The 25,927-nt window shown below is 36.3% G+C and overlaps 1 protein-coding gene across 3 annotated transcripts in view; it reads right to left on the reverse strand.

The window, feature by feature from the left end:
• Positions 1-2,338: 2,338 nt before the first annotated feature.
• Positions 2,339-25,927, reverse strand: part of fam49bb (family with sequence similarity 49 member Bb) — a 55,071-nt gene continuing 31,482 nt past the window's right edge. For all 3 annotated transcript variants that reach the window (XM_058765726.1, XM_058765725.1, XM_058765727.1), the window contains 10 exons: positions 17,839-17,921; positions 14,464-14,585; positions 13,650-13,755; positions 9,101-9,240; positions 5,725-5,802; positions 4,256-4,372; positions 4,086-4,165; positions 3,789-3,915; positions 3,519-3,589; positions 2,339-3,221 (listed from right to left, as the gene is read on the reverse strand). In XM_058765726.1, the coding sequence (XP_058621709.1) occupies positions 3,158-3,221; positions 3,519-3,589; positions 3,789-3,915; positions 4,086-4,165; positions 4,256-4,372; positions 5,725-5,802; positions 9,101-9,240; positions 13,650-13,755; positions 14,464-14,585; positions 17,839-17,911 (978 nt within the window). In that variant the 5' untranslated portion in view covers positions 17,912-17,921 and the 3' untranslated portion in view covers positions 2,339-3,157. The remainder of the gene's footprint in view (positions 3,222-3,518; positions 3,590-3,788; positions 3,916-4,085; positions 4,166-4,255; positions 4,373-5,724; positions 5,803-9,100; positions 9,241-13,649; positions 13,756-14,463; positions 14,586-17,838; positions 17,922-25,927) is intronic.

A 25,927-nucleotide genomic window follows, 5' to 3' on the forward strand; every position in this document is an offset into this window, starting at 1 on the left:
TTACAACATTAGGTCACACCAATCCATGAAATGTTTTATTTTTATTAAGAAGAATCAATAAATTAAAAAAGGGTAGAGATAAGCAGTGCTACTAAGTTTTAGTATATTATATTATTACAGGATTAGTTAATTAAAAAAAAAAAGATATAAAATGTCTGTTAAGTCACCCATTCACTGAACAACAAAAACAACTAGATAAAAAAGTTTGTCAAGACTACCTTTAAGTTGAGAAAGCCAGACCAGAAAGTTTGAAAAAGTTTAAAAAGTTGAAGTTTCATGTTTTTTCAGTCTAAAATAGTTTGAAGTTTAAAGTTGCTGTGATGGTTGATAGGTTACCTGGGGTGGTTGCTAGGGTGTTGATATGCAGTTGCTAGGGTACTTGGGGTGGTTACTATGCAGTTGCTAGGCTACCCTGGATGGTTGCTAAGGTGTTGCCATGTGGTTGCTAGGGTACTGAGGGTGGTTGCTAGGTTGTTTGGCTAGTTGCTAGAGTGTTGCTATAAAGATAGATAGACAGACAGACAGACATATAGTGGAGTTTGAATAGTCTTGGCTCATTTGAACATTCCGTTTATGATTTTTAATATTCAATTTTATGAAATCCATAACTCCGATCAGTCTGAAAAAAATATAGCAACTCGAGTCAGACCAGTCTGAAAATCTGGGCTGAGTTTGGAGTTTGTAGAGTTAAAGCTCTAGGAGGAGTAACAGTCAGAAATTTTAGTCTCAGAAGAATAATAATAACTGTAAGTTTAAGACGGATTTCAGTAGAAATGGTAGAAATAGTAAGAAGTTCATACCTTAGGACGGTTAAGGTTAAATATGAATAAAGAGGTCCATACATCTGCTTTGAGAAGACAGGCCTGTTTGAAAACAGCTTAACACATTAACAGCTGTGCTGCAGTCCACTGATAACAAATTTTAATACTGTTTACAGTCACCAGAAGGATAAACTACATTACATTCCTCCGGAAACTTTACCAAAGCTATTCAACTGAATAATGACTCTGTAACAGGAACTTTGTCATTTAAATGATTATCTGAACATTTAAGTTCATCATTTAAGTGATCTCGCTTACCTCTAGATAGGCTAGTGGTTCAATATTTCCCCTCCTTTCTAATAATTTAAAAGGACAGACAAAAGCCATTATTTAACAGACTGACTACCTTGATATCCATATACAAGCAGGATTGGCACCCCTTGAAATGTTTTATAAAGGATACTCACAGATGCCATACTTGACACTGAAAAACAGCTTACAATCCTGATTAATCTTTTGATGCATTTTAGATATGAAAAACTGGCAAGTTGAGATCAATGATATGTGTAAAATGTGAATCTAAAATGTTTCAGTCATTGTCTCTGAAATACATTATGCAATCCCAATTTCATAAATTAAATGTTTATCAAACATTAATAGACTTTATAAAATATGAATTATTTGTATTCAGTATTCACTATAATTGATATATATGTATGTATGTATGTTTATGAATATGTATATTGTGACATTTCATTGCCACCCAAAATTCATACACCAACCAAATTTATATCTTCATCATTTGTTGTATAAAGCATTTCAATGGTGCTGCAGACACACCGATTACATGACCTGCTTTCCTGAACTCTTTTTTAACATCTGCACTCTTGGTCCCTCAATCCAGCAATGCTGCATGGATACAGGACACACCCTAAAACTCTCTCTCACTCACACTCCACATCCCCGAGTTTCACTGACAGAATGCAGAGAGCCCTGCAGTGCCTTTCGCCATCCTTCCTGACCTTGATACATGCCCTTACTGCAGAATTACTATGGCCACACCCTTCTCACAGCCTGTGAATCCTTGATTGTAAGCGTGTTAAAACTGGTAGGTGATTCCTGCCAATTAGAACAGATGAGAGAAGAAAGCAGATCTTCAGTGGAAAACACATTAACAGACTTTTTAGATAAAAACACATCACACAATGAATTGGCAAATCAGCTCCAATCTGACTGGGTGAAGTGATGCAGAAATTCTTTTGATCTATCACAAAGTCTAGATACATTATTCTCTATTTTTCAATGTTTTCTGCAGAATTGTTTGCATAATCCTAAATAATCTTTTCCCACTGAAATCTGTTATCGTGGCATAATTTATCTTAGATAAACCTTCCTTATTTATTAATATTTCAAGATATAAAAATTAAATTGTGATGGGTTGATTCAGACCCTGACCAGAATATCAAAATTCAAACGTCATGCATAACGCCACATCCGATTTGCATAATACCAGAATGTGCTGCTCATTTGCATACACCTTAGTAACACTGCATTTAAAAATGTAAACATCATTATAAAAATGAAAGCATTTTATTTCCTCTTAAGATCATGTTGTCATCACAACTGACACAGATTACAAACTATCACAGTTTTTGAAAGCTAGTTTTCGGATCAAAAAAAGAACAAAAAACTATTAAAAAATTATAACACCTACAGGGGAAAAAAAATGCATAAATCAAGAACTATAAAAAAATATAAAACTGGGGGAAAAAAAATTAGTTAACCTCCATTTTTAATCTCCAAGTACCATTTCAAAAGATAATTTAAACACCTTTTCCTTTACACAAAATCAAGCAAACAAATGGATTTGAAACTTTTCTTTAAATAGAAGACATGTAATCAATTTGCCATGCAGTGGATGTAACATTAAATATTAATTCCAAAAAATAATAATAATAATATACTTCTCTCTTTTTTATATAATTGTATCTAGATCATATAGATAACATAGATATTTTATATTCAAGTCAAAACACTCATCCTCCCTTTATAGGGAAACAAGCTAAATTAAAACATTTACCACAAATATAATCTAACAATGCTTTCATAGCTGCCATCAGTAGCATGGCTGTCTTTCAGGAACATTAAAAACAAGGGATTTCAGCAAAACCATTTTGGCACAGAAAACCACACATAACGCCAGTAGCATCTGCTTTGTAAAAAGACAAGGAAAGATTAGAGAAGCTTTTGTCTGATTTTTTTCCGGTTTAATAAAAAAAAAAAAATTAAATAATAAGGAAAAACATTCTGTGCATCGCTTTAGTCCAGGAGAGAGAGTGTATGTGCATCTCCTGAGCATCTGCTTGAGGCCAGTGGTGTGTCCCAGAGTTTTGTTGCTACTGCAGCATGCTTTTAATGGTCTTAGTGGTTGACTCATCATTAAGATGTTTTGTTGTGTACCTGCACAGAAGACATTAAGTAATAATTATATTTACTGCAGAATCTTGCAGGGTTGTGTCAAGCTTTATTTAGCACTGATGCAAAAAAGCAAGCATAAAAAAAAATCGTTCATAGGCCCATTATTGGCCCCCGATGCCTCAAAGTACATATGTCATGGAATATTCCTCACATTAAACCACTAAAGAAAATATGAGGAAACAATCTAAATGTGTCTTCATGGAAAAGTGCACCTGATTAATATGATATTAATATGATAAGATTTTATATGATAATATTCATGAAAAAAAATGTTTTTACCTGAGAGCATTTAGAAGACCTTCCACACTGTTTGGTGGCTGATCTCTGAGCACTTTAATGCAGCCTTTCATCTGTTTGGGGAAAAAAAGCAACCATGGTTAGAGTGGCAGAGTAATGACAGCACTCAACCTCATGAGTCATGATGCTGTGAGAGAGCCATCGCCACGTTTTCTAAGCACTATGATTATGAGTCAGTGTTAGTGCCTAGCGGGAGGGGAAAAAAACTTCAGAGATGGGTTTGCAGTAACAGGAGATGATGGTTTCACTCACATCTATTTTGGAGGACTTCGCGAATGCGCCGACGGGATGGACGTAGTCGTAGAGGATGATGACCCCCACCATGACACGCAGACAGAAGGAAACGGTCTCCTCACTGCTGAAGCGGCTGCGATACTCTCTGTATCCAAAAAAAATTTGAGAATAAGCAAATCTTTTTTTTTTTTCATTTTTGGTTTTACCTACTAATTTAATATTTACCTACTAATTTTTAGTAAATTGTAGTTATTTTTTTTAATACACCACAAATTTTATGGGATCATCAGACAGAGGAGAAAATGGCAGACTTACGGGGTTTCCAACATAACTTTGCACACGCTCGCCATGGTGCTTAAAACATCTGTTGTGTTTTCAATGGGCAAGTTTTTATTCTGTTGGGCAAAAGCAAAAAATCATTTCTTTATTTTTAAGATATTTTTTGTAAATGTCACTGACAACTGATTTGAAATATTTTTGTTTACCTCCGATACAAATTTTGTTGTGCCATCACTTAATGTCTTTAGCATGGGTGTGGCATCAGCATAAAACAGAGATATCCGATTGGCCAGTTCATTATTCACCTCGTTTTCTCCCTCTGCCTACATGGACAGACACCAATAACATTATTAATGGAGAAAAGCAAGGAATTTTTCTTTCTGAACAGTTTCTCAGAACTTATCACAGTCAATGCCTCATTAAAATTATTAATAGAGGACCATAAATAAAACAATGTGAAGATGGATAAGCATTGAAAGGTTTTTTCCCTGTGCCCCAATTTCTCAGGTGAAAAATCAGCCTAAAATGTTATACATCATTAATGTACTAAATATTAAAAAATGTATCCTTCAAAAATGGATGGATGTCACTTAACCCTTCTGCTTAAATGAGAAGGGAGTGTATGTTAACCAATTTTTGAGTTTGCAAAGCTAGCATCATTTGAGTAACAATGGAATACAGTCATTTTGTTTAATGGGAGAAATGGGAGAAACAGCAAATTGGACAAGGATGGGAAAAGTAAAGACATCCCCAGATATAAAAAAGGAAATTAAGCTTTAGTTCTTTTGCAAAATATGTGAAGAATAAAAATATTTTCTGTGAAATTAAATCTGTCTTAATTTACTTACTGTATTCTACTGAATAAAAAAAAAATGCTTTTCAAACATGCAAAAGCATCAGCTTCAAAATGAGGGCAGCCAGACAATAACAAATTTGTTTTCATTTAATAAGAAAGCGGTTTAATCTTACAGTAAACTGCATACACCTGCACATTCTGGTGTTTCAAGTCTAAAAATACATTCATACATTAAACAATAGTCTAAACTATTAGTGCAGATGCTAACTGGAGTGATTTATTTAGCTCTCTTACAGTAGTAGGACCCTGGGGAACCATGGTGGGGCTACTGAATTAAGTCTGGGAGAATATGAGGGGAAAACCAGCGCCACTTCACTAAACAAGGTATGCAGACTGCTCGGTGTCCCCCAGGGCTATGTATGTGGCCCGCTCTCAGATCAGATATTTAGTCCTAGGAGGGCAGGGCATCTCTGGGGAAGACAGGCACAAAAGCTGACCACAGATCAGGTGCCACACTATATTGGTACACCTCAATGCACTTCAGTGAGCATCTCAGAACTCACTCACTCTCCCAGTGGGAGGCCATTTTCTGTTTGGGTCCTCAACAGTCCCCTGAGGGCTGGTATGTGCAAGTGGCTGAGTGCTTGAGTATGTGAGTAAGAAAGAAAAGGAAGTGTGTTAGTTATGTGAAAGGGGTTTAGATAAAATCGAGAGCTGCTTGTCAAAGGCGTCTTTTTACTTTAAAAGTAAAAAACAGGTGTGGATAAAAGATGTTAAGTAAGGACAGAAGTGTATAGGAAAGTTGAATAGAAAGAGAAAGGGGGTCGAGAAAGTCATAGCAATAGAGAGGTGGCAGTTTCAATTCTTGAGAAAACTCACAGGAACGTTATTGATCCTCATGCGGCTCAGGGTCCTCCTGTAATAACTAAAGTCATTCTGAATGGCAGGATTTGTCATCTGCAAAAGAATGAAAAGTTTATCTACACTACCATTCAAAAGTTTGGGGTCAGTAAGACTTCCTTTAAGATATTTGCTTTTGTTCAGCAAAGACACATTAAATTGATCAAAAGTGACAGTAATTTATTATTTATTATTACAAAAGATTCTATTTCAAATAAATGTTGTTGTTCTTTTGAACCTTCTATCAAATAATACTGACTGAAAGAAAAAAATAACAGTTTCCACAAAAATATTAAGCAGCACAACTGTTTTCAACATTGATAAGAAATGTTTCTTGAGCACCAAATCAGCACATTAGAATGATTTCTAAAGGACCTTTAGCAGTCTTCTTTTAAATCTTTTGAATCTCTCCTTTACTATCATAGCTTGTTGTGGGTGATTGCCAGACCATTGCTATGCAGTTTTAATGGTTTTAGCTGTATAGTTGCTAGGGCATTACCATGTTGCTATACTGTAGGTTACTGACTAGCCACCAAGTCTCTTTTCAGGTCTCTAAATGTGGTTAATTTAAGACTATGGGATTATTTTCATGTGTTTTATCGTCTGCCAGGCAGAAATCGTAAGTCCGATCCCTTAGAAAAATAAATACACACCTCTCAAAGTTACATAGCAAAGTTTAATACTCAAAGTTATGGGCTTTTAAACAACTTGCAACTCTAAGTATGAACAATAGTAATAGTGATGCTTGCCTTAACAAGAGCCATTAATAAAATTAAATTGTGTATGCAAAGGTGTTTCAAAGGGAGGCAAATCTCCAGGTTATTGCTGGTGGTGTGACAGGACTGAAATAGACAAATGCAGTCTGGTAGCCTAGAAGGCAAAGAACACTTACAGGATTAGCTAAAGCTTCACATAAATGACTACCAGTTCCTTTAGGTAATCAGAGCAATCTTTATCTGCCAGGACTGAGACTGTCTGGGACTCATACATCCCCTATAGAAGCACTGTTTAAACCTAAAGCACACTGCAAAAGATTTGTAGCTTGTGACAGATGGATAAACATGCTTTAATGAAGAGTCATGTTCAATTTAAGGTTCAGTGACAAACTCAGTGACAAAGGAGGGGGTGCTTGTCAAGATGGCAGCAGAGACGGGTTAGAGATCAAAGGTCAGGGAGAAGAATTAACTCTTTAGGATTTGCAAGAGCAGAGGTCAACTATAATTATGAAAATATGAAATAATAGTAAGAAAAATCTCATGTTTTTGAAATGTAAGTCTATTGAATCTTTAGACATACTGTATATCCTTATATATAATCTTTAGATACTATTTTATTTTTTTTATTTATTAGAGCTGTCAAACGATTAATCGCATCCAAAATAAAAGTTTTTGTTTGCATAATATGGTTGTGTTCTGTGTATATTTATTTTATATATATATATATAAATACACGATATTTACATGTATAAATATATAAACATAACATATTTTTAAGAAAAACCCATGCATTTATATATACACATAATAAATATACAAAGTACACATACACATTATGTAAACAAAAACTTATTTTGGATGCGATTAATCGTTTGACAGCACTAATATAAATATATATATATATATATATAAATTTGCAAGTGTTGTTTGTTTGATTATCAAGATTGTGTATAACAGGTTTTTCAGCAAGGTTTTGCTAATTTAGAGGCCTTTGCATCAAAAATGAATGCATCAACAATACAGTAGGCTTTATAGGATTAATGATGGTTATGTAGATAACTCTCAAAAGAAATGAAAACAATATCCTCAAATGACATCCTTGTCAACAAAACTAATGCAGTCGATTTACTGTCAGACCAGACAGCCCATCCTATCCCTGAAGCGTCCGGCGCTACGGCATTGGCGGGCTGAAGTAGGTCACTGCGCCAAGCTGAGAGGAGGGCATGGTTGGATGGAGGTTGGCATGCCACCTTACACCCCCTACCTTCGCACATTTAGCAACCCCATCTGTGGGGGTGGGGGTGGCTTTTTAATTGGGACATCCCAGCTCCGTGCCGGAGGGCATCAGGGTATATGTGAATGTTTGCAATAGGAAGAGCAGGATATAAAGGCGCTAGTGTTGGTGCTGAGGTGAATAAGAAAACGGCTAGACGAAACATTATTTGATTTCTTTGGACACATAACCCGAGACAAATGAGATGGTTTACTGTTCAGTCATTTAGGGTTAGTGTGCCTGAGGTTCTGACATGGTCACAGGAGTGTGTAAAAGCACACTATAGCTCAGCATGCTGCTGTCTTGACATATACATACACTTTTAAGTATTATTCATTTAGTGTAAAAGAAACAGCAAGTGTTTAAGATGGGAATAAGAGAATGAGGAGAGCGACAGATCAAAAGCTAATTTTCTTTGTGATCTTAAATGTCAGGAAAGGTTTGGCAAGCACCTGGGGCAGCGAAAACTGACACGTGCAATTGGAAAGTAATTATTTTCTCATTAGCTGGTTTCTAATCACAATTAGCATGTCATTAGAGAGAAGTGGAAGCTTGTTAAGGCATCACATCCTGGTCAGTCTCATCAATCGCATGGTAATGTGTAACAGCAGGCTGCATGTTAAAATTCTGATGACTTGCATGGCTCATCTTTTAACCATGCATTTCATTTGACTACAGAACATTAATGAATTAATTCTTCTCATTGACCTCATATTTTATATATTTTAAAAAATGAAGCATGTTTTAGGTCCATTAGGATTCTTATTAAACAATTATGTATATTATTTTCATAACAATTAGGAATACTTTTCCCCAAATTAGGATTACAGTGCTACATCTGGATGTTTAAATTTAAGTTTTAGTATTGTTTTTATTTATTTAGTATTGTTTTTATTTATTTATTTATTTTATTGTCATGGTAATAAGAATTCAGAGGGCTGAAAAGTTCTTAATCTTTGTAATGAATGCTAAAAATGTTAATGATTTAATAAGACTTCATGACTTCATTTCCTTTAAATAGAAATATACAGTAATTTTTATTTCTTATTATAGGACTAGAACATATTCTTTACAGCTTTCGTGAGATTCAAACAAATTACTTTTGAACTGTATTGAGTCAGCTCCTTAGTATCAGTACACCTCCAATGCTAAATAAACATTTAAATAAGCACAAATTTTAAATGCAAATTGATTCAACGACTGACTCCGTGAAAATGAACAGGTTAAACCTGTATCATATATAATGGTCTTTCATTTATGCAAAGACTGCAATCAAAAAATAAATAAATGATAACAAAAACCATTATCACCACGAAGAAAGGAATTTTTATTGTATTGAGTCATTGTATTGAGGTATGGTCCTCACCTTGAGCTCATCAAAGCGCAGTGTGAAGTGCAGGATCTCAGCGAACTGTTTGGCAAGGGCTTGCTCTCTCTCCAGATGCTGTGTGGGGTCATCGTATGTCTCACTAGTGAGTGCTCTCAACAGACTATGCAGCGCTGCCTCTGTAGAGTCACACAGTGGTCAGTTAAGGTCAATTAGGTTCTCATTGAGTGCAACAGACTGTTTCACAATCATTTTTTTTTTTTTTACCAATTATAAACAACTACCCACTGATGAGTTATATTAGCATTATTAATAGCAACAATATCAACTACATATGTGTGTGTGTGTGTGTGTGTGTTGCAGGTAACTATAACTCAACCTTTTCAACTAAATGTTGTATAATGTAAAACAGCCCATAAAAAAAATACCTGACTGTATATTGTTTGTTTTAAGCAATATACTGTTTAGATTCTGACATACTGATTCATACTGCTCGTAGACCAGCACTAAGAATCAATCCTTCCATCAAACAACATAAATCATCTTGTACCATACAAAACCCAATTAACTAATAAATGTTATTTAATGCATAATCTCAAACTAATTTTTCAGACACACAAACATACTCCAGGCTAAACAAAAGACACACTCTTACATAAGGCTTAATCTGAAGTTTCTCTATGTTCTTTACTAACACACGGTGATATCTTAAGCCTCAGTAGACAGCTTGATGACTTGAGAGGCTGTTCTTAACCCACAATCCCCGTTCTCAGTTTCTCCATTGCTCTATTGAGGCAATACAGTACACAGCAGCATGTTAGAATAATTATATTACATAAGAGTCAGCCCAGCAGCCATAAATGAGTTTATGGTTGAGGTACGGTATGATCTCAGTCTATCCACATCAACCCAATTTTTAATCCTGATCTCAATTACAAGTCTTAAAATATACATAAACACAACCAAACAAACAGAGCTGCCCTTGAAGTGATTCATGTCTTGCTGTTGCTAGTATTGCAAAATTGTACAAGAAACTCCTACTGCATGTTGAAAGAGAGCAATGGAAAGAAAAAAAGCAATGGTTTGGTGATGTGGCTTTAGATAAATGTAGCAACAACAGTTGATGAACTGAATTAAGTCTGAATAAGGTCTGCTCTCAGAGTTCAGACAATTTGGGGATTTTTCAGCTTAATTTTTATCAGCTCATTTGGAAACTGCAGTAATCAATCCCGTCTGAAGGTAAACAGAGGGTAGCTTTGTCTGTCAACTTATTTATTTCCATATGGACTCTTGGAAACCAAGAGTTTTTAGGTTTTACATAGTCAAGCCAGTACAGTCATCAGAGTGTGAGAGAGAGAGAGAGAGAGAGAGAGAGAGAGAGGGAATTTTCAGGCTGGTGACTCAAGCTGCAGCAGTATGTAGAGTAAATTGAGCCATACGGTAATGACCTCCATCTGCTTTAGTCAGCTTGGCAGGGCAGAGGAGCTGATTAAAAATGGCCAAGGAAGCACACTATTCTCCTCCCAGTCAAAACATAGCTTGAGATGAGCGGCTTTTAAGAGTGCATGTCGAGAATGGAGTGTGAGGCGAGGACGGCAGATTGGAGGAAAGCAGGGCAGGGCAGGGCGAGTGAGTGTACGTCACATCTCATCACAAGAGAAAGCAAGAGAGAAGAAATGAGACATGTAGGTAATGTTAAAATGCCAAATATACACTTGAGGAATAACAGCAGTTTGAGATGAACTAGTAAAACAAAACTAAAACAAACAATAAAGGAATAATTAAAAACAAAACCTCATAACAAAAACTAATATATAAGGGATAATCAACAGCTAGCTGTGCATTAAACGATTTGAATGCACGACGTGGAGGCGAAGAACCGCCCGATGCACTATGAAGTGCATTCAAATCATTTAATGCACAGCTAGCCGTTGATTATCCCATTTATGCCATGGTCATTTGCCAGCATTCACATATTGAAGATGTTAATAATATTTGCGCTGCAATATTTGACCGGAACGATAAAAATGACTGGTTATTTTCGTCTGTATTACTATTCAACTGTAACTGTATGTTACTATGGTTACCAATGTTTATAGGAAGCGCATTAATATAGAACGTGATTAAACTGACCTGGAACTACCTGTGCAGTTCAACAAATTTAAATCAACACCTGCCAGCCAATCAGAATCGAGTATTCAGACAGATCATGGCATAAAGTCAAGTCAAGTCACCTTTATTTATATAGCACTTTTAACAATACAGATTGTGTCAAAGCACTTAACAGTATCAAATTGGAGGATAGAGTGTCAGTAATGTATAATGATAAGATTAAACACTCAATTTTCAGTTAAAGGCATTTCATTATTGAATTCAGAGATGTCATTGTCTAGCTCAGTTTAGTTTAAATAGTATCTGTGCAATCAAATCGGCGATAATCGCTAGAAATTAAGTGTAAAGTGTATATAAATATAAATATATACACACACATACAGTATACATACATATACACAGTATACACACACCTACATACATACAGTATACATACACACACACACACAGGGACCAATTCTCACTATTAACTAGTTGCCTATTAGCATGCTTATTAAAAACATATTGGCTGTTTATTAGTACTTATAAAGCACATATTCTGCATGACATTATTCTACATTCCTAATCCTACCCAATACCTAAACTTAACAACTACCTTACTAACTATTAATAAGAAGAAAATTAAGTACAACTTTTGCCTCAATAAACTACTAATGGTTTGTTAATAGAGAGAATGTGACCTTAAAATTAAGTGTGACCGTTATTTCTTTAATATGATTATATTGTGAATCTATCACGAATCCTGACACTCTGCTCTGCAAGTCTGTCCTTGTCTGGAGACACGGACAGACTCGTCAGAATGTAGCAGCGTGCATCTTTCATGCTGTTAATACAATTATAACACCACTGACACCCAAAGGCTCAAACTTTGACTTAACATGCACAGATAGGTTCATCGTCAGACAAGAGCACTACATGCCAAGTGATCAGTGTAGTTAAGCGAAGCATGTCAAGCATGAGAGCTTGCGCCAAAAGCCGGTTTAGTGTTCTGGAGCGGAAAGCGCGGGAAAGCAAGATGACCCAGTTCGGTGAGTTACATAACATATGGCAGATGCCTGGTCTGCACTCATTGACTACAAGTTCCGAAGCCATTACATAGATTTAAAGTGCAAGGTTTCAATGGCTTCAGGGTAAGACCACCATCAACCTTGGTCTTATTGAGCTGCTAACATTCCTGTGTTTTGATGAGCAAAACAGCTAATGCTAAGGAAGCCATATGATCTAAAGTATTAGGTATCACGGTCATTTTTCTCTATGCATATCAGTGAGAGGTTTGTAACATTTATGCCTATCCGTCAGCTAGTGTGTTACCCCAACCATTGTGTTTTGTGCAAGAATATGAGAGAAACAGCTGTGGTACTTCCCTGGGGCTGCTCAGGTGTGAGTGTGTTTGCACACAATGTGTTAGTGTGCATTTAATTTGTAAGATGTTTACAGCACAGAAAAAAAAAAAAAAAAAACCTGACTGAAACAGATACTGCCAATGGCTGTTAAGCACATTTAAAGAGACAGTTCACCTAAAAATTTCAAACCCCAAATTCCCAAACTTATGACAAGCACTTATAAATCAGCTATTGTCAACAAAAGAGAAGCTTTAAAGTGGTGGTTGATTATGAGTTCACTTTTTTTTTAACGTTTTTTTAAGTTTAGTTAATGTGTAATGTTGCTGTTAGAGCAAAAACAACATCTGCAAAGTTACGACGCTCAAAGTTCAATGCAAAATGAGATATTTTCTTTTAAAGAAATCTCTGTTTAAGGACAACAAAAAAGGCTGGTAAAAACTTCTTCCCGGGTTTGTGACATCACTAACCCCAATGTTTACATAAACCCTGCCCCCGGGAATATGCAACTACCTGTATTGGCAAGGGGGCGTGAAGTTTCCGGACAACGTGCACTAGGTGGTTATCAAATTACAACACACTGGGCCAGCTAACCAATCAGAGCCCGATTGCACATTTCTGAGGGATGGGCTTCATAGAACCAGGAAATCGAGAGACTGTTTTGAAGAGAACGGAAACAGCGGTGTAGGCAAAATATGTTAAAATAGTGTGTGTTTTTTTTAAACAAAGCATGAACACGTTACACTGCACCTTATAAACATAATCAAACCTTCAAAAAAAGCTGATCAACCACCCCTTTAAGGGTTTCCTGCAGTTTCCCGCCTAAAATAAGAGCTTGATGGTTTAAGCCAAATTGTGGCTCTTTTTACTTTACTTTTTTTTTTTTTGTAGGTAGGCACATACAGACTACTTCCACATTACTTATGATGCTTTCTTTTTATTTTTGAGATTCTGCCCCATTCACTTTCATAACATGGAAAAGAGCAGCATGGACATTTTGCTAAATATATCCTTTTGTGTTCCATAGAACAATCATTCAGGTTTGGAATGACATCAACGTAAGTAAATGATGCTAAAATGTTCATTTAAAAGGTTTCTGCACAACTACTTCTGCTATGAAAAACAGGCTAATGTACCTAATCTCTGTGAAAATTCGTAGAACTTCTTTAGTTTGCCTACTAGTGGCACCACAGCAGCCCACGCCTGGTCTTGTAATGCCTCATCATTAGGATTCTGGATTGCCTGAAAAAACAAACACAACATCTTAATAATACAACATCTGGCAAGTTATAAACAACGTTCCCACAAGTCTAAATGGAACATATTATTTTATGGCCGTATGAGGCTGTGTTAGAATTATGTATGTGAGATGAGGTTTTTAAATGATGTGCCAATGAGGGTGGCAATTTGAGGATGTAAATGATGTCAAATCCAAGCACACAAGAGGTTTGAAGGTTTATTCATCATTTTTTTCCATTATGACACTGGGCAGAACATATAGTCAATGTTTTTTCTCTCTACCTCAGTGTGCCTTTGAATTTCCAAATACATGAAGCTCATTAAAATAATTACTGAGTGTGCGGACATAAAAAAGGAATGCACCGCGTTCTTTTGAGTGAATTAGAAAAAAGAAATAAAAGAAACATTCACTTTCATTCTGCAGAAGATGCCATTCCATGGCAACTGTATCTGTATAGCAACAGTATCCGTGGCAACAAGAGTATCAATCACACTGACACTCACTCACACCGAGGTGTGATTGAGCTGAGCAGAGAATTTCAAATGATGCTGTGAGATGTTTTAAAGCCACCAATATTATTCCTTCAACTCATTTTTGTGCGAATTAATGTACATACTGTAAAGAGTCGATTTTGCATGAACAACTTTATAAGTGCATATGCATAAGTCAAACATCAGCAGACCTCTGTTATCTTGAGAGTGTGCCTGTACCTCTCGTATCTCTTGACCCGCGCCTTTATATGCCTGTAGTTCGTCAAGTATTCCCAGTGCATCCTTCAGGACCACATCCACTTCGTCCCACGTTTCCCGCTCTGCTTCTGTTGGCTGGGCATCTGGAGGCAGAGAGAGAGAGGCAGAGAGAGAGAGGCAGAGAGAGAGAGAGAGAGAGAGAACTTCAAGGTCTTTAATCAAAAAGTCTTTCAAGGTCACATTTAGTCAGTGTCTGACACATTAAAAGCGAACATACTGTATGTATGCAAATCATGAACAGGTATTAGAGCTTTATACCTTACAGAATGAGGCAAGATTAAAATGAAGGAAAGAACAAAGAAAACAGTATTCGGTGACACGTTGTACATTATATTTAATCCTGTGTGTGCGCTGATACTATGGGCAAATTCCACTTTTACTATAGAAAAGTGGGTACTCTGAAGGAAGGGTATTACTGCATAAGTACCCTTTTGAATATTCTATTCATCGAAGAACCCAGAAAAAGAAAGAAAAAAAAAAAATGTATCATGGGTTTCACAAAAATATTAAGCAGCACAACTGTTTTCAACATTCATCATAATCATAATCATAATAATCATAATAATAATAGAAAATGCAAATGAGCCCCAAATCAAAATATTAGAATGATTTCTGAAGGATCATGTGATACTGAAGACTGGAGTAATGGCTACTGAAAATTCAGCTATACCATCTTCAAAATAAATTACATATTAAAATTATAATAAAACAGAAAACAAGTATTTTAAATTGTTATATCATTTCACAATATTACTTAATGTATTTTTGATCAAAGAAATGTAGCCTTGATGAGAAACACCACACTAAACATCACACTTCCATTTTTTATTTTGTTCTAATGTAACCTTAATAACATTGCAGTAAAATTCATATTCATGACTGTGGCAAATAAATGTTTGTGTTAAATATTACTTAAAAGTTTTAAAAGTATTAAAAGTTTACTTAAATTTCTAAAACCAGTGCATTTTTATAAAAATAAAATAATAATAAATATATATATACACTTCAATGTCTCTCTCTCTCTCTCTATATATATATATATATATATATATATATATATATATATATACACACACACATACATATTAGTGCTGTCAATCTATTAAAAAAAATTAATGAAATCGCACATTTTTCTGAAATTAATCGCGATTAATCCCCCTAACATTAATGTTTTTAAATCTACTTTTATATTGCAATAATTTCACATTCAATCTTCAAATTAATGTACAAACAACATAAAGACAGTATATTTTTTAATTTGTTTAAATGGCATCTTTTTTTCCATGACTGAAGGCCAGTATCACTGATACCAATACTGATTTCTCTATAAAATCAGTAAAAAATATCCCCCCCAATATTTACCTATTGACTATAGCCATTCAACATTAAAGTATAATTGAGAGATATCAATTTTAACATTTATTAGACTTTTAAAAAATAACAAACTCTTAAACTTAAAACAATCTTCTCATAAACCCATTATTATAAATGTCATTTACCTGTGCCTTTCAGCAGAAATATACAGAAATTGAATTATCAAACACTATAAATACTAAATTAAATATAGATGAATCCTTAAAGCTATAAAAGTAATTTTTTCCTCTTTTTTTTTTTTTTCTTTGTCCTTTGATGAACAGACATCACAGCAGCTGGGTTTTAGGTTGTTTTTGCTGTTATTTCTTTGAGAGCTGACATGCATCGTATTTTCTCTCAACTCTCATCACCTTTTCTGACACACTTCAGGTCTTAAAGTTTTTATTAATGAGCTGACGAGTTGAATCAGGTGTGTTAGATGAGGGAGACAGTGCTGGGCTGCTCCAGGAAGTTTTGAAAACCATTTTAGAGACATGTTCTTAAATGTGACTCGTATAAAATAGATTACGCTACATGCACGCAGCCACGCACAGTTTTAAGGCAGCTTTAATCGCCTTTTTGGTAACATCATGACTTAACTGAGCACAACATTGCATGCTCGTAGTTTATTTAGCGCTTTGATATGAAAAGATATAGGGAACGCTACAGCGCGCGCCGGCACCTGGCGCTGCGAGCACAGTACCGTTTCCGCACTAGTTTGACTCGCGCCTGGCGCTGAATATATATCACCCAGGTAATAAACTACAAAATTAGATTGTTGAAGTGATCACTGTAAATATACTTCACTAGAAGACCTTTTATTACAAGTAATTTGGTTGCTCACATTCATTTGGACTGACTCTACAAGTAGCGTCTTATATATAGTAGTTTGTATACTTATATAGTTTGAACTTGGAACTTTAATTTTGGATATACACAGTCCAAACTTGACATCACTATCAGCTGAATGTTTTGCAATTCATAGGCTGTGCAGACTTCTGCTGAACATCTTTATTTGTCTTCCAAATCAAACTGGTTTGGAGTGACGAGAGAGTGAGCAAATGATGACTAAATTCAATTTTTGGGGTGAATTACTCACTGGGGATCTTAAAGCGTATTTGAGTCAAACCTCCTCAGCTGAGCCTGTTTCATATGTTTAAAAGGCAAAGTGTGGAATTTTAAATGGCGGAAACTTTAGGCCCACATCTAAAAAAGAAACCTCAATGAGACACTGGAAGCTGTTAACTACAGCTGGCTTCAAATGCAATTTAAGAAATTAAGGGCCACCTCCTTCATTTCCAGCACTCCGATGCCACACATTAAGAGTGCAATGATCTCTCAGCTTTTTCATCTTTGTATGTTTTCGTATTGATACAGTACCTGTTCTAGTGCTCTGTTTCTTGGAGTCTCTCGCACTCCCACCCTCTTTATTACTGTTACATAACTCTTGAGCAGACACTATAGGAATTTTTCTTATATGTGCGCGACCGATGAGCCATGAATGAGTCAATAGTTTCGGTGACTCCATATCACCTCCTGTCTTCCTTCATAGGAACGACTATGTGACTAAAAATGGAGAAAAACATGGTAGGATGGAAATGTTCTGTGGGTAAGGGTAATAAAAGCCAGGAAACTGTTATTTTCCACTGTCTTCTTTTCTTTGGTTCATTCACCTTCCTTCGCTTTGGAGAGAGTTTTTGGGTTCAAACAAATGAGATGGTAGCAGATTGTATGTGATTCATGAACTAGTCTCCAGGGGAAAGGAGTTTAAGATGTTATCAAGACCCAAAGGGGGAACTGGCATTTTTTACAAGCTGACCGGGTAATGACCTTCACCAAGTCTCCCAGAATCCCAGTTCTCAAACATACCAAAAATGACACGTGAGATACCAAATTGGTGCATTTTGAGGTAAGCTTTGAGAATGAAGGATTGTTTACAGCTAATAAAAGAAAGAGTCGATGGAAAGGGGAGAAATATCTCACTTTCGAAATCGAGGAAGAAGTTGGGCTCTTGTTCAAGATCTGTGCATGTCAAAACTTTAAGGAGGTTCCCCATGACAACGTACCTAAAGGGAAAAAGAAAGACAGAGTTAAGTCACATATTTTGAACAGAAATCATAAATTTGATGGTCAGATCCAGGTGGGGCAGCACTTAGCAGCCTTACTTTGATTCTATCATGGCACTAATCTCCCCTGTTATCAATCAAGAAACCATTGCCCTTCCAACCACCAGTCGACGCTCCTTCCCTTTACCCCACAGCTTCCACTCCCCAGACGCAGTGGTTTTCCTGTGCAGGGCCTTGGGTCGACCAGATGTCACTACTGTAACCCCCCTCCTTCAGCACACACACAGAGTTACGGGAATCCCTGTGCTTTGGTGGCCAGTGCCAACCGTGCATGTCATGCCTACTGCTCACGTTCAGTTCCCTATTGAGGGGCCCCAAGCTTTCAAAGTCAAGATTTAGGAAGTAGACTAGTGTTTTTAGATGCAAAAACAGCCCTCTAAAACCATTAATTCTCTTGGGATAACTGAGGCTACTGAGTTTAACATTTTGCATTTGCAAAACGTGAATAACAGTAGACATGAGTGAAGTACAGAAGCAAGGCCAAACTATCCTTCCAAACAGCAAAATCGAGGAAGGAAAACTCACATTCCCAAGATGTTCAATAGAGGGATCATTTCACAAAGAGCATTTATGGTAAACCGCTTGTTCAAAAATAGTTTTTGTGATGGTGTCACATCCATGGGCTCATTAATTAATGACCGCCTACCTATTTAGTATTCAGCAGCTTGGACTACTCTGATGAACACTGTGTAAGCAACACCACCTCGGCCCATGGTTCACAATCGAAAAAGAAAATGAAAAGACAGAACAACAGCAACAATAAACGCCTGTGTTGAGGAGCGCACCAACTTTCTGGTGCACAAGTTGAGCACCTGTGTTCCCCACGCTATCAATTGGAGTGTCCTATGCAAGGCTATGTATTCAGCTGTACGCATGTGTTACGTAAACGCAAAACTAAAGCACACTTTGGGGTTTAGGATGATGTCCCAAAGAGTGTAAACAACAGTTAAGCAATCCAACACAGTGACTTGACTCAACTGACACAATCAATGGTGTGAGTTTCAGGATGAACCGTTAGCAACAATGTAAAATGGGGGAGTATTTGGGAAACCTGCTTAAAAGCATCATTGTATTTGCAACTACGCTTGGTGATGCATGTTAACCTATAACTAACATGGAAAGTTGGCTGCCAATGCTACAGATACATTTCAAGTTACAAAAAACTACTTTTTTAGTCTATCTGTGAGAAAATCAACTATAAAAAAAAAAATTCTGAGAAAACACACGGGAGGAGAAAAAAAAAAAAAAAAACATCCTTCCTCCAATGCATACCAGGCTCCTCCAACACAGCCACCTGACATCAAACCAGATAAACACTCTTAGCTGATGGGAAAATGCCTCCACCACAACTCTCAATGGCATTTCTCTGTATAAAAGTGGTTTTTACTAAGAACTGCACCGGTCTGAAGGAAAGTTTTTTCTATGAGTGTCAGGAGAGGAGCTGTACACATTTACCAAATGCACCGTTCAGCTGCAGATAACCTATTAAAAATTACAACTAAACAGAAGAAAAATACGTCTACTTTGTATGCTTAATTTATTTCGAAAACATCTGAATTTGTAATGACAGCCATAACATAAAAATAATTGTCCATTTATTATTGCATTGTATTTTAAATGCATTAAAGCCAATAACCAATTTAAGAGAAATAATATAATACAATACAATATAATAGCAATTTTAGGTATAAATTGACCATCTTTGCATACCCGTTTATCTATAAACACACACATACACACACACACTAAACAAGAATTGTCTATAATTCTTTCACAGCCTGTCATAAAGATATCTACATAATACAAAAAGACTGAACACCACAAAAAGATTGGGTTGTGTTTACTTTCATCTAGTATAAAAGATAAAAGAGGAGAGCAAAGCAAACAAGAGGGAAAGGGTCAATCTAGGCCATAACAACAGCAGCATACTACTCATGATTTCTGTGCCTCTGGCGGGAAGAGTGATGAGTGTAAAAACACACACACAAGCGGCAAGATGTAGGTCACAGACATGAGTGTATTTGTGTGTGAGCGGGTGTTATATAATCTAGCTGATAATCTAGCTGCAGATCTAGACAGCATGAGACAAACAGCCACTCCTATATACCTGTCATTACAATAAATGTTAAAGTCACATAAATGTGCAGGTGCACATGAATGTCAAAATCAAAGTATAAAAATAACTAATTGTATTTTGGTTGTTTGTTTTTGGAGTCAACAAGTGATATTGGCATTATTGATATTGGTTTATGTATCGGTATGTGAGGAGTCACAGTACATTTTCATAACCAACATCCACGATTTTAGGTTAAACGTAGAAGGAACTCACAATTTCATTTTTAAAAATTTCATTTCATTTAAAAAAAAAAAAAAATCATCAATACAGTGAAGTGCAATACAGTGACCAAAGACAAGACGAAAGATTTTACAATAATTATATATAAAAAGGTAATATTCTTATGATATACTGAGTTCTAAAGCTGTTCGACTATTCCATGCTTTCTTTGCAGTAATGTCTTTGAGTCAGCTTACTTTTATTGAATTAATTAACTACTACATTAATAAAAAAATTATTCAAATTAATATTATTATGTAATTAACACTGATAATAATTTGACTAATTAAATGGCATGTCATGCAATTAATTTCATTATTAATTTCATGATTAAGTTTCAACTGATTTACAGCCCTAATAATAATTACAGGAAAAATATTTTAAATGATCTTTATATTATTTTTAGTTTAACACGGCACACCATGTGACACAGCCAAAACGGCTTGAAATTTCCTGTCAGCTATTCGTGTAAGTCTGAACTGGGAACACGGAAGAGAGATGGAGAGGGTGTATGCACAGTGACAGGAGACCGGCTGCTGACAGGTGAAAAGTTGAGACATGAACAGGTAGACAGGTGAACAGGACGACAGAGACAGAAAGTGTCTGGAAGCTGAAGCAAAGAGACAATGGGTGTGAGAGATCGACGAGGAGTGACGCTGGTGAGGTCGCAGTCAGGTGAGCGTCTGTGTGCATGAGGGTCTCAAACAGGTACAGGGACCGTACATGGAAGTTGCTGACGGTAAACCAATGATCAAAAGCACTCTAACCCATACTGACAGAAGCAAGGCTCGCTCGAGCCAGCGTACTCTAAGTGATTCAGACATTCACAGTTTACAAAAGAGACATGGACACACGGTGAGGGGCAGTGACAGGTTATAGCCACGCTGAGGATCATGTGGAGGTCAAGGCTTAGCAAAGCTCAGGATTAGAGTTCAAGGTCAGTGGCGTGAATCGATTACCAACCTCACAAAACAACTGCTGAAGTAGTGCAAAATAACAGATTTTTGCTTCGGTTTGCTTGCAAAGGTGGAATTTGGTCTAAGTTTTTAGGTGTGCAAGAGGGAGTTACAGAGCGTGTTAACTTCATGGACAATCAAAAACAACAATAAAACAGAAAAAGCCCAGAGAAATCTGAAGAGCCATGAAATCCAAATTCACATTATAATATTTTAAAGCTACAATATAATATAAAATGAACAGTCTGTGTAAGCATACCAATAAATGAAGCTTCCAGCTACATTGTATCTTTAAAAGTTCTGTTTAATAAATAAAAATAAATAAATAAATAAAAAAAACATGCATTTAGCATAATAATGTGGTAAATTGATCCAAATATAAACACTACATAAATGCCTTTCGATATTTTACAATATTACTGTTTTTATGTTTTACTGTTATATTACTGTTTTGTATTTTGATCTAATAAATGCAGCCATAGTAAGCATAAGAGAGGTTTTTCAAATTCATTAAAAAAAAGCTTACTGTCCTTAAACTTTTGAACCTAGCAATGACCCCACAATACCCTTCTAACAATAGCAATGAATGAGTGAAAAACACTTTAAAAAACACAAATCAACATATTGTCAATGTTCCATGGTACAAAAGCATTATGGTGGCAAATTTTGCATGGGTAACATGGACGGACGGATGGACAGACAGACAGAGAGATAGTATAATAATGCTTTTTGCACTAGATTTACTGTGTGTTTATACTCATCCACTGTTGGAAAGTTACTTAGAATAAATGTGACCTGAATCCAAGTCATGCCAATGATGTACTGCTGCCAAGTGCGCCAACCCTAAATCCCACCCAGCACTCCCTCCAACCATTAGGGGGTCATTCCAAGGACGGCCATCTCAAAAATCCAATTTGACACGATCATATTTCTTAAAAAAAAAAAAAAAAAGAATAAATAAATAAAAAATTAAAAACAGAAAGCTACCTTTGATACAAAACATGCATTATCATAAGGTTCAATGTCTTTTACATTAATGTCATTATTATAGGAACAAACATGATCGAGGTGTATGAATTAGGAACTAATAAGATCCCTTTATAAAAACGAAAAAAAAAAAAAAAAAAAAAACACACAATGAAAAGTGGAGAACATTTAACAAGGTCCAAATATCTCCTCATGACAACAACAGGCTATGTGGGCCAAACTGAGACAAGAGTGGAGATTATATTAGGAACAGTGCATTTGCCTCTCAGCTTCATTCACAGCAGTCCCAAAGGGTGAAGGTGAGCTCCCCATACGAGCTCTTTCCAACAGAGAGAGACTCTGACCTGGTTGTTTTCTTTTCGAAGCCTCCTACTGGGAGATTGCGTGCTGGAGGAGAGGAGCTACGATGGGATTCTGGAGAAGGAGGGGGCAAGGGGGCTCGTCTAAGCCCGCTGGGCACTTACAATTCACTACTGCATTGTGATTGGCTGCACGCAAGTTCTCTTGCACTCCACTGTATCCATGGAGTTGAAAAAACCTGGTGCTACCAAAAACACACTGACAGCCAATCAGAAAGCGAATGGCGAGGCGGAGGGGAGGATGAGGGCACTGGAGCAGTAGTCCGACTTAAGAGCTTGTGTATGAATATATGAATAGCAATGAGGTAATGCACCAAAACTGCACAACTAGTGCAACAGCGACACGCTGATTAATCACGGAATTCTACGAATAACTGACATTCCAGTGTTAGGATGCATAAATACATCTGATTAATTGTACAAAATAATGTGTTAAAAATGCTATAAATAATTATTAAACTATTATATAAAACAATTGTTTATGGAATAATATATATGTAAATAATTGTATAAAATTATGTAATAAAGAATTCATATTAAAATTGTCGAGAATGATGAATGAATAATTGATATGAATTTGAAATAATTGCATATTAAATTGTGAAGAAAATAATTCAATGCAATTAGTATAATATAATAGATCTATATAAGGAGTAGATTTAACAACGCAACCTATAGCTATCTGGATGCAAGGCATGCTGGAATTCTGCAGGAGCACTGCAGCATGGGAATCCACGTGCTTCGCCATACTACACTATTGCTGTGGCAACATAGGAAAAAAAAAAAAACAACAACCTCTCCCCTCCCTGATTCCCTCTGTCACGTGGGCACAGCCGTGGAGTGGCTAACCGGCTGCCTCTGGCATCGAGGGGGAGGGGAGCGAGTGAATTAGTGTGTATTTTCGTGTGCGCGCTTATTTGAGTGAGTGGATGCAATAATCCAGTTATGTATGTGGTGAAGTATGCACAGAATTGAACCTAATGTGAGAATATTGCCAGAAGAGCGACACTTAACGTAGAAGCCTTGTCTAAAATCTCATTTACAGAGGCTTAGCTAATGATTTATGCAATTCAGCCTTTACAATGCACATTTATTGACTATCATTTTCCAAACGCCAAGCGTGCGCCTGTGATATCTGTTAATGTATGCTGAAGAATGAGTAATGTGTGTGCGCATGCGATACATCATGCAGTGTCACTCTTACGCAGCATCACTTACATCCTTGTCTGCAGTTTTAACTTGACCTAAATTTCCTGGGGCGTGCCGCCACATCGTATTAGCCAACTACAGCAACCGTGTGCTGATTTCACCCCAGCCCATTGAAACCCAGCAAAATTAACAGAAAATGGGGTGTAGATGCCCTTTATCCACCCCCAAAACTTGCATGACCTGCTTGACCAAACCCATCCAAGCGTTAAATAAAAACGAAGGAATCAGAAGGGTGATAAAAGAGGGAAGAGGAAGCGTTCGTTTGTTTGTGATTTGTAGCTCCGCCCACACTGGAGTAAACAGCCGCTTTAACACCCTCTTTAAACATGTTGTGGCAAAAATCAAAACAAATTGCTGGATAAGCCAATGAGGTTGCGGCGTATTTGTAGGATGTTAGCTATTGGTGCGTCCGGGTTGAGTTTAATTGCAACGAACAACACTGTCAAATGACAACTGTGACATTCGTAGCTTTGATGTCAGCTGCACTGATAAACAGTGGCACGCAAACAGCACATTGTCACTGACGATCACTTACAATTGTTATCATTTAAAACATTTGCATAAGTCTCAAGTAGGTGGTGGTGTATGGTGATAACCGGAGAGGTTCATAGTAGGATTTTTGGTTAATCTCTCCTACAATAGGACCTCTTAGGCAGCACTGTACCTCTCACGATCAAAGCCAGAAACCATGGCAACCGAATATCATAAGCCAAAACAGGGCACCTCATCTGAAATGTTGAGAGAAGGAATTTTAAGCCGCCCCGTTCCAAATGTTCAAAGTCTGTTTAATCGACAAACATGCGTCACTTCCATTTCTGAAGCTGCTGTGATTATGATAGTCTTTCAAAGGTCCTTTTCTGTAAAGTCAAGCCTCAAATGAGTTATACAAAAAAAAAAGAAAAAGAAAAGGAGACAGAACTTGATGCATCCCGCCTCGTAACATCCATGTCCGCTTTAGAAAACAGCAGAATTGGAAAGAATTCATGTAACTTGGTGTCCTTCTTTCACTGTGAAGGTCTTTAAGATCTGAGAATGTCATTTGGTACAAGACAAGCAAAGGAAGGTTAGTTTCTGCATACAGATTAAGACACTTTCACAGCCTGAAGATGAAGTTTGTGTGTGGGAGAAATACAATGTCTGACCCCCTTTTCTAGACACCAATGTCCTTTTGTCATTGGGTAACTCACCACAACTAAATAATCAAACATCTTTTGACATTACTTGTGTTATTACTTGACATTTTAAAAAAAGAGCCAATGCTCGTTTCAGTTTCTTTCGTTTTCTTAATTCAGAGTAAGTGTGTGGCAGTCAGGAGAGCTGTTAATGCAGAGTATGAGGGGTGGGGCACTGTCAAACTGAGATGGGATTTTTTGGGGGTATGCATGGCACAAGGTGGATTTGTGCTAAGAGCCTTGAGTTCTTTTTTTAGGCACAGAGCACCCTCTGCTGACAGCACGGAAGGTGTGTGCAGAGGGCCACTCCCTATTCTCTGGGTAAAAAATAAATAAAATAAAAAATAAATCAATAAATCAAAATCAATCAATAAAATAAAAGAATAAAAAAAGAATTAAAATAAATTAAATTAAAAAAGGCCCCAGCATCTCTGTTATCCTAAACAGGAGAAATGGTTTGTGGAACGTAAAGAAATAGGGAGGAAAAATAAATTAAATTAAAATTGATGTATAAAACATTTATTTATTTATTATTTAATACATTTACATTTTTAATGCTTGCAATCAGAGATGCTGAGATAGGCTCCAGAATCCTTGTCAGTCACCCTACAAAGGTGGTAGTGAAAATGGATGATAGAAAAAAAATATATAAAAAATAAAACAAAATAAAAAACAGCATTTCAGAAATGTAATATACTGCATATATTACATATTAATATACTGTAATATATTGCAATGAATATTTCACATTCAGAAAATACCCAAAATCCCTATTCTTGGAGAGACATAAATGTCACAATGAGGCAAAAAAAAAAAAAAAAAAAAAAGGTAAAAGGAAGGTAAAAAAGTCAAAAAAATTAAATTAATACATTTTTTAAATGTATTTATTCGTTTTAAATATTACCCATTGGGAAATTATAAAGCGGGT

The sequence above is a fragment of the Onychostoma macrolepis genome, chromosome 24 (genome assembly GCF_012432095.1).
Source record: "Onychostoma macrolepis isolate SWU-2019 chromosome 24, ASM1243209v1, whole genome shotgun sequence".
Lineage (NCBI taxonomy): Eukaryota > Metazoa > Chordata > Actinopteri > Cypriniformes > Cyprinidae > Onychostoma > Onychostoma macrolepis.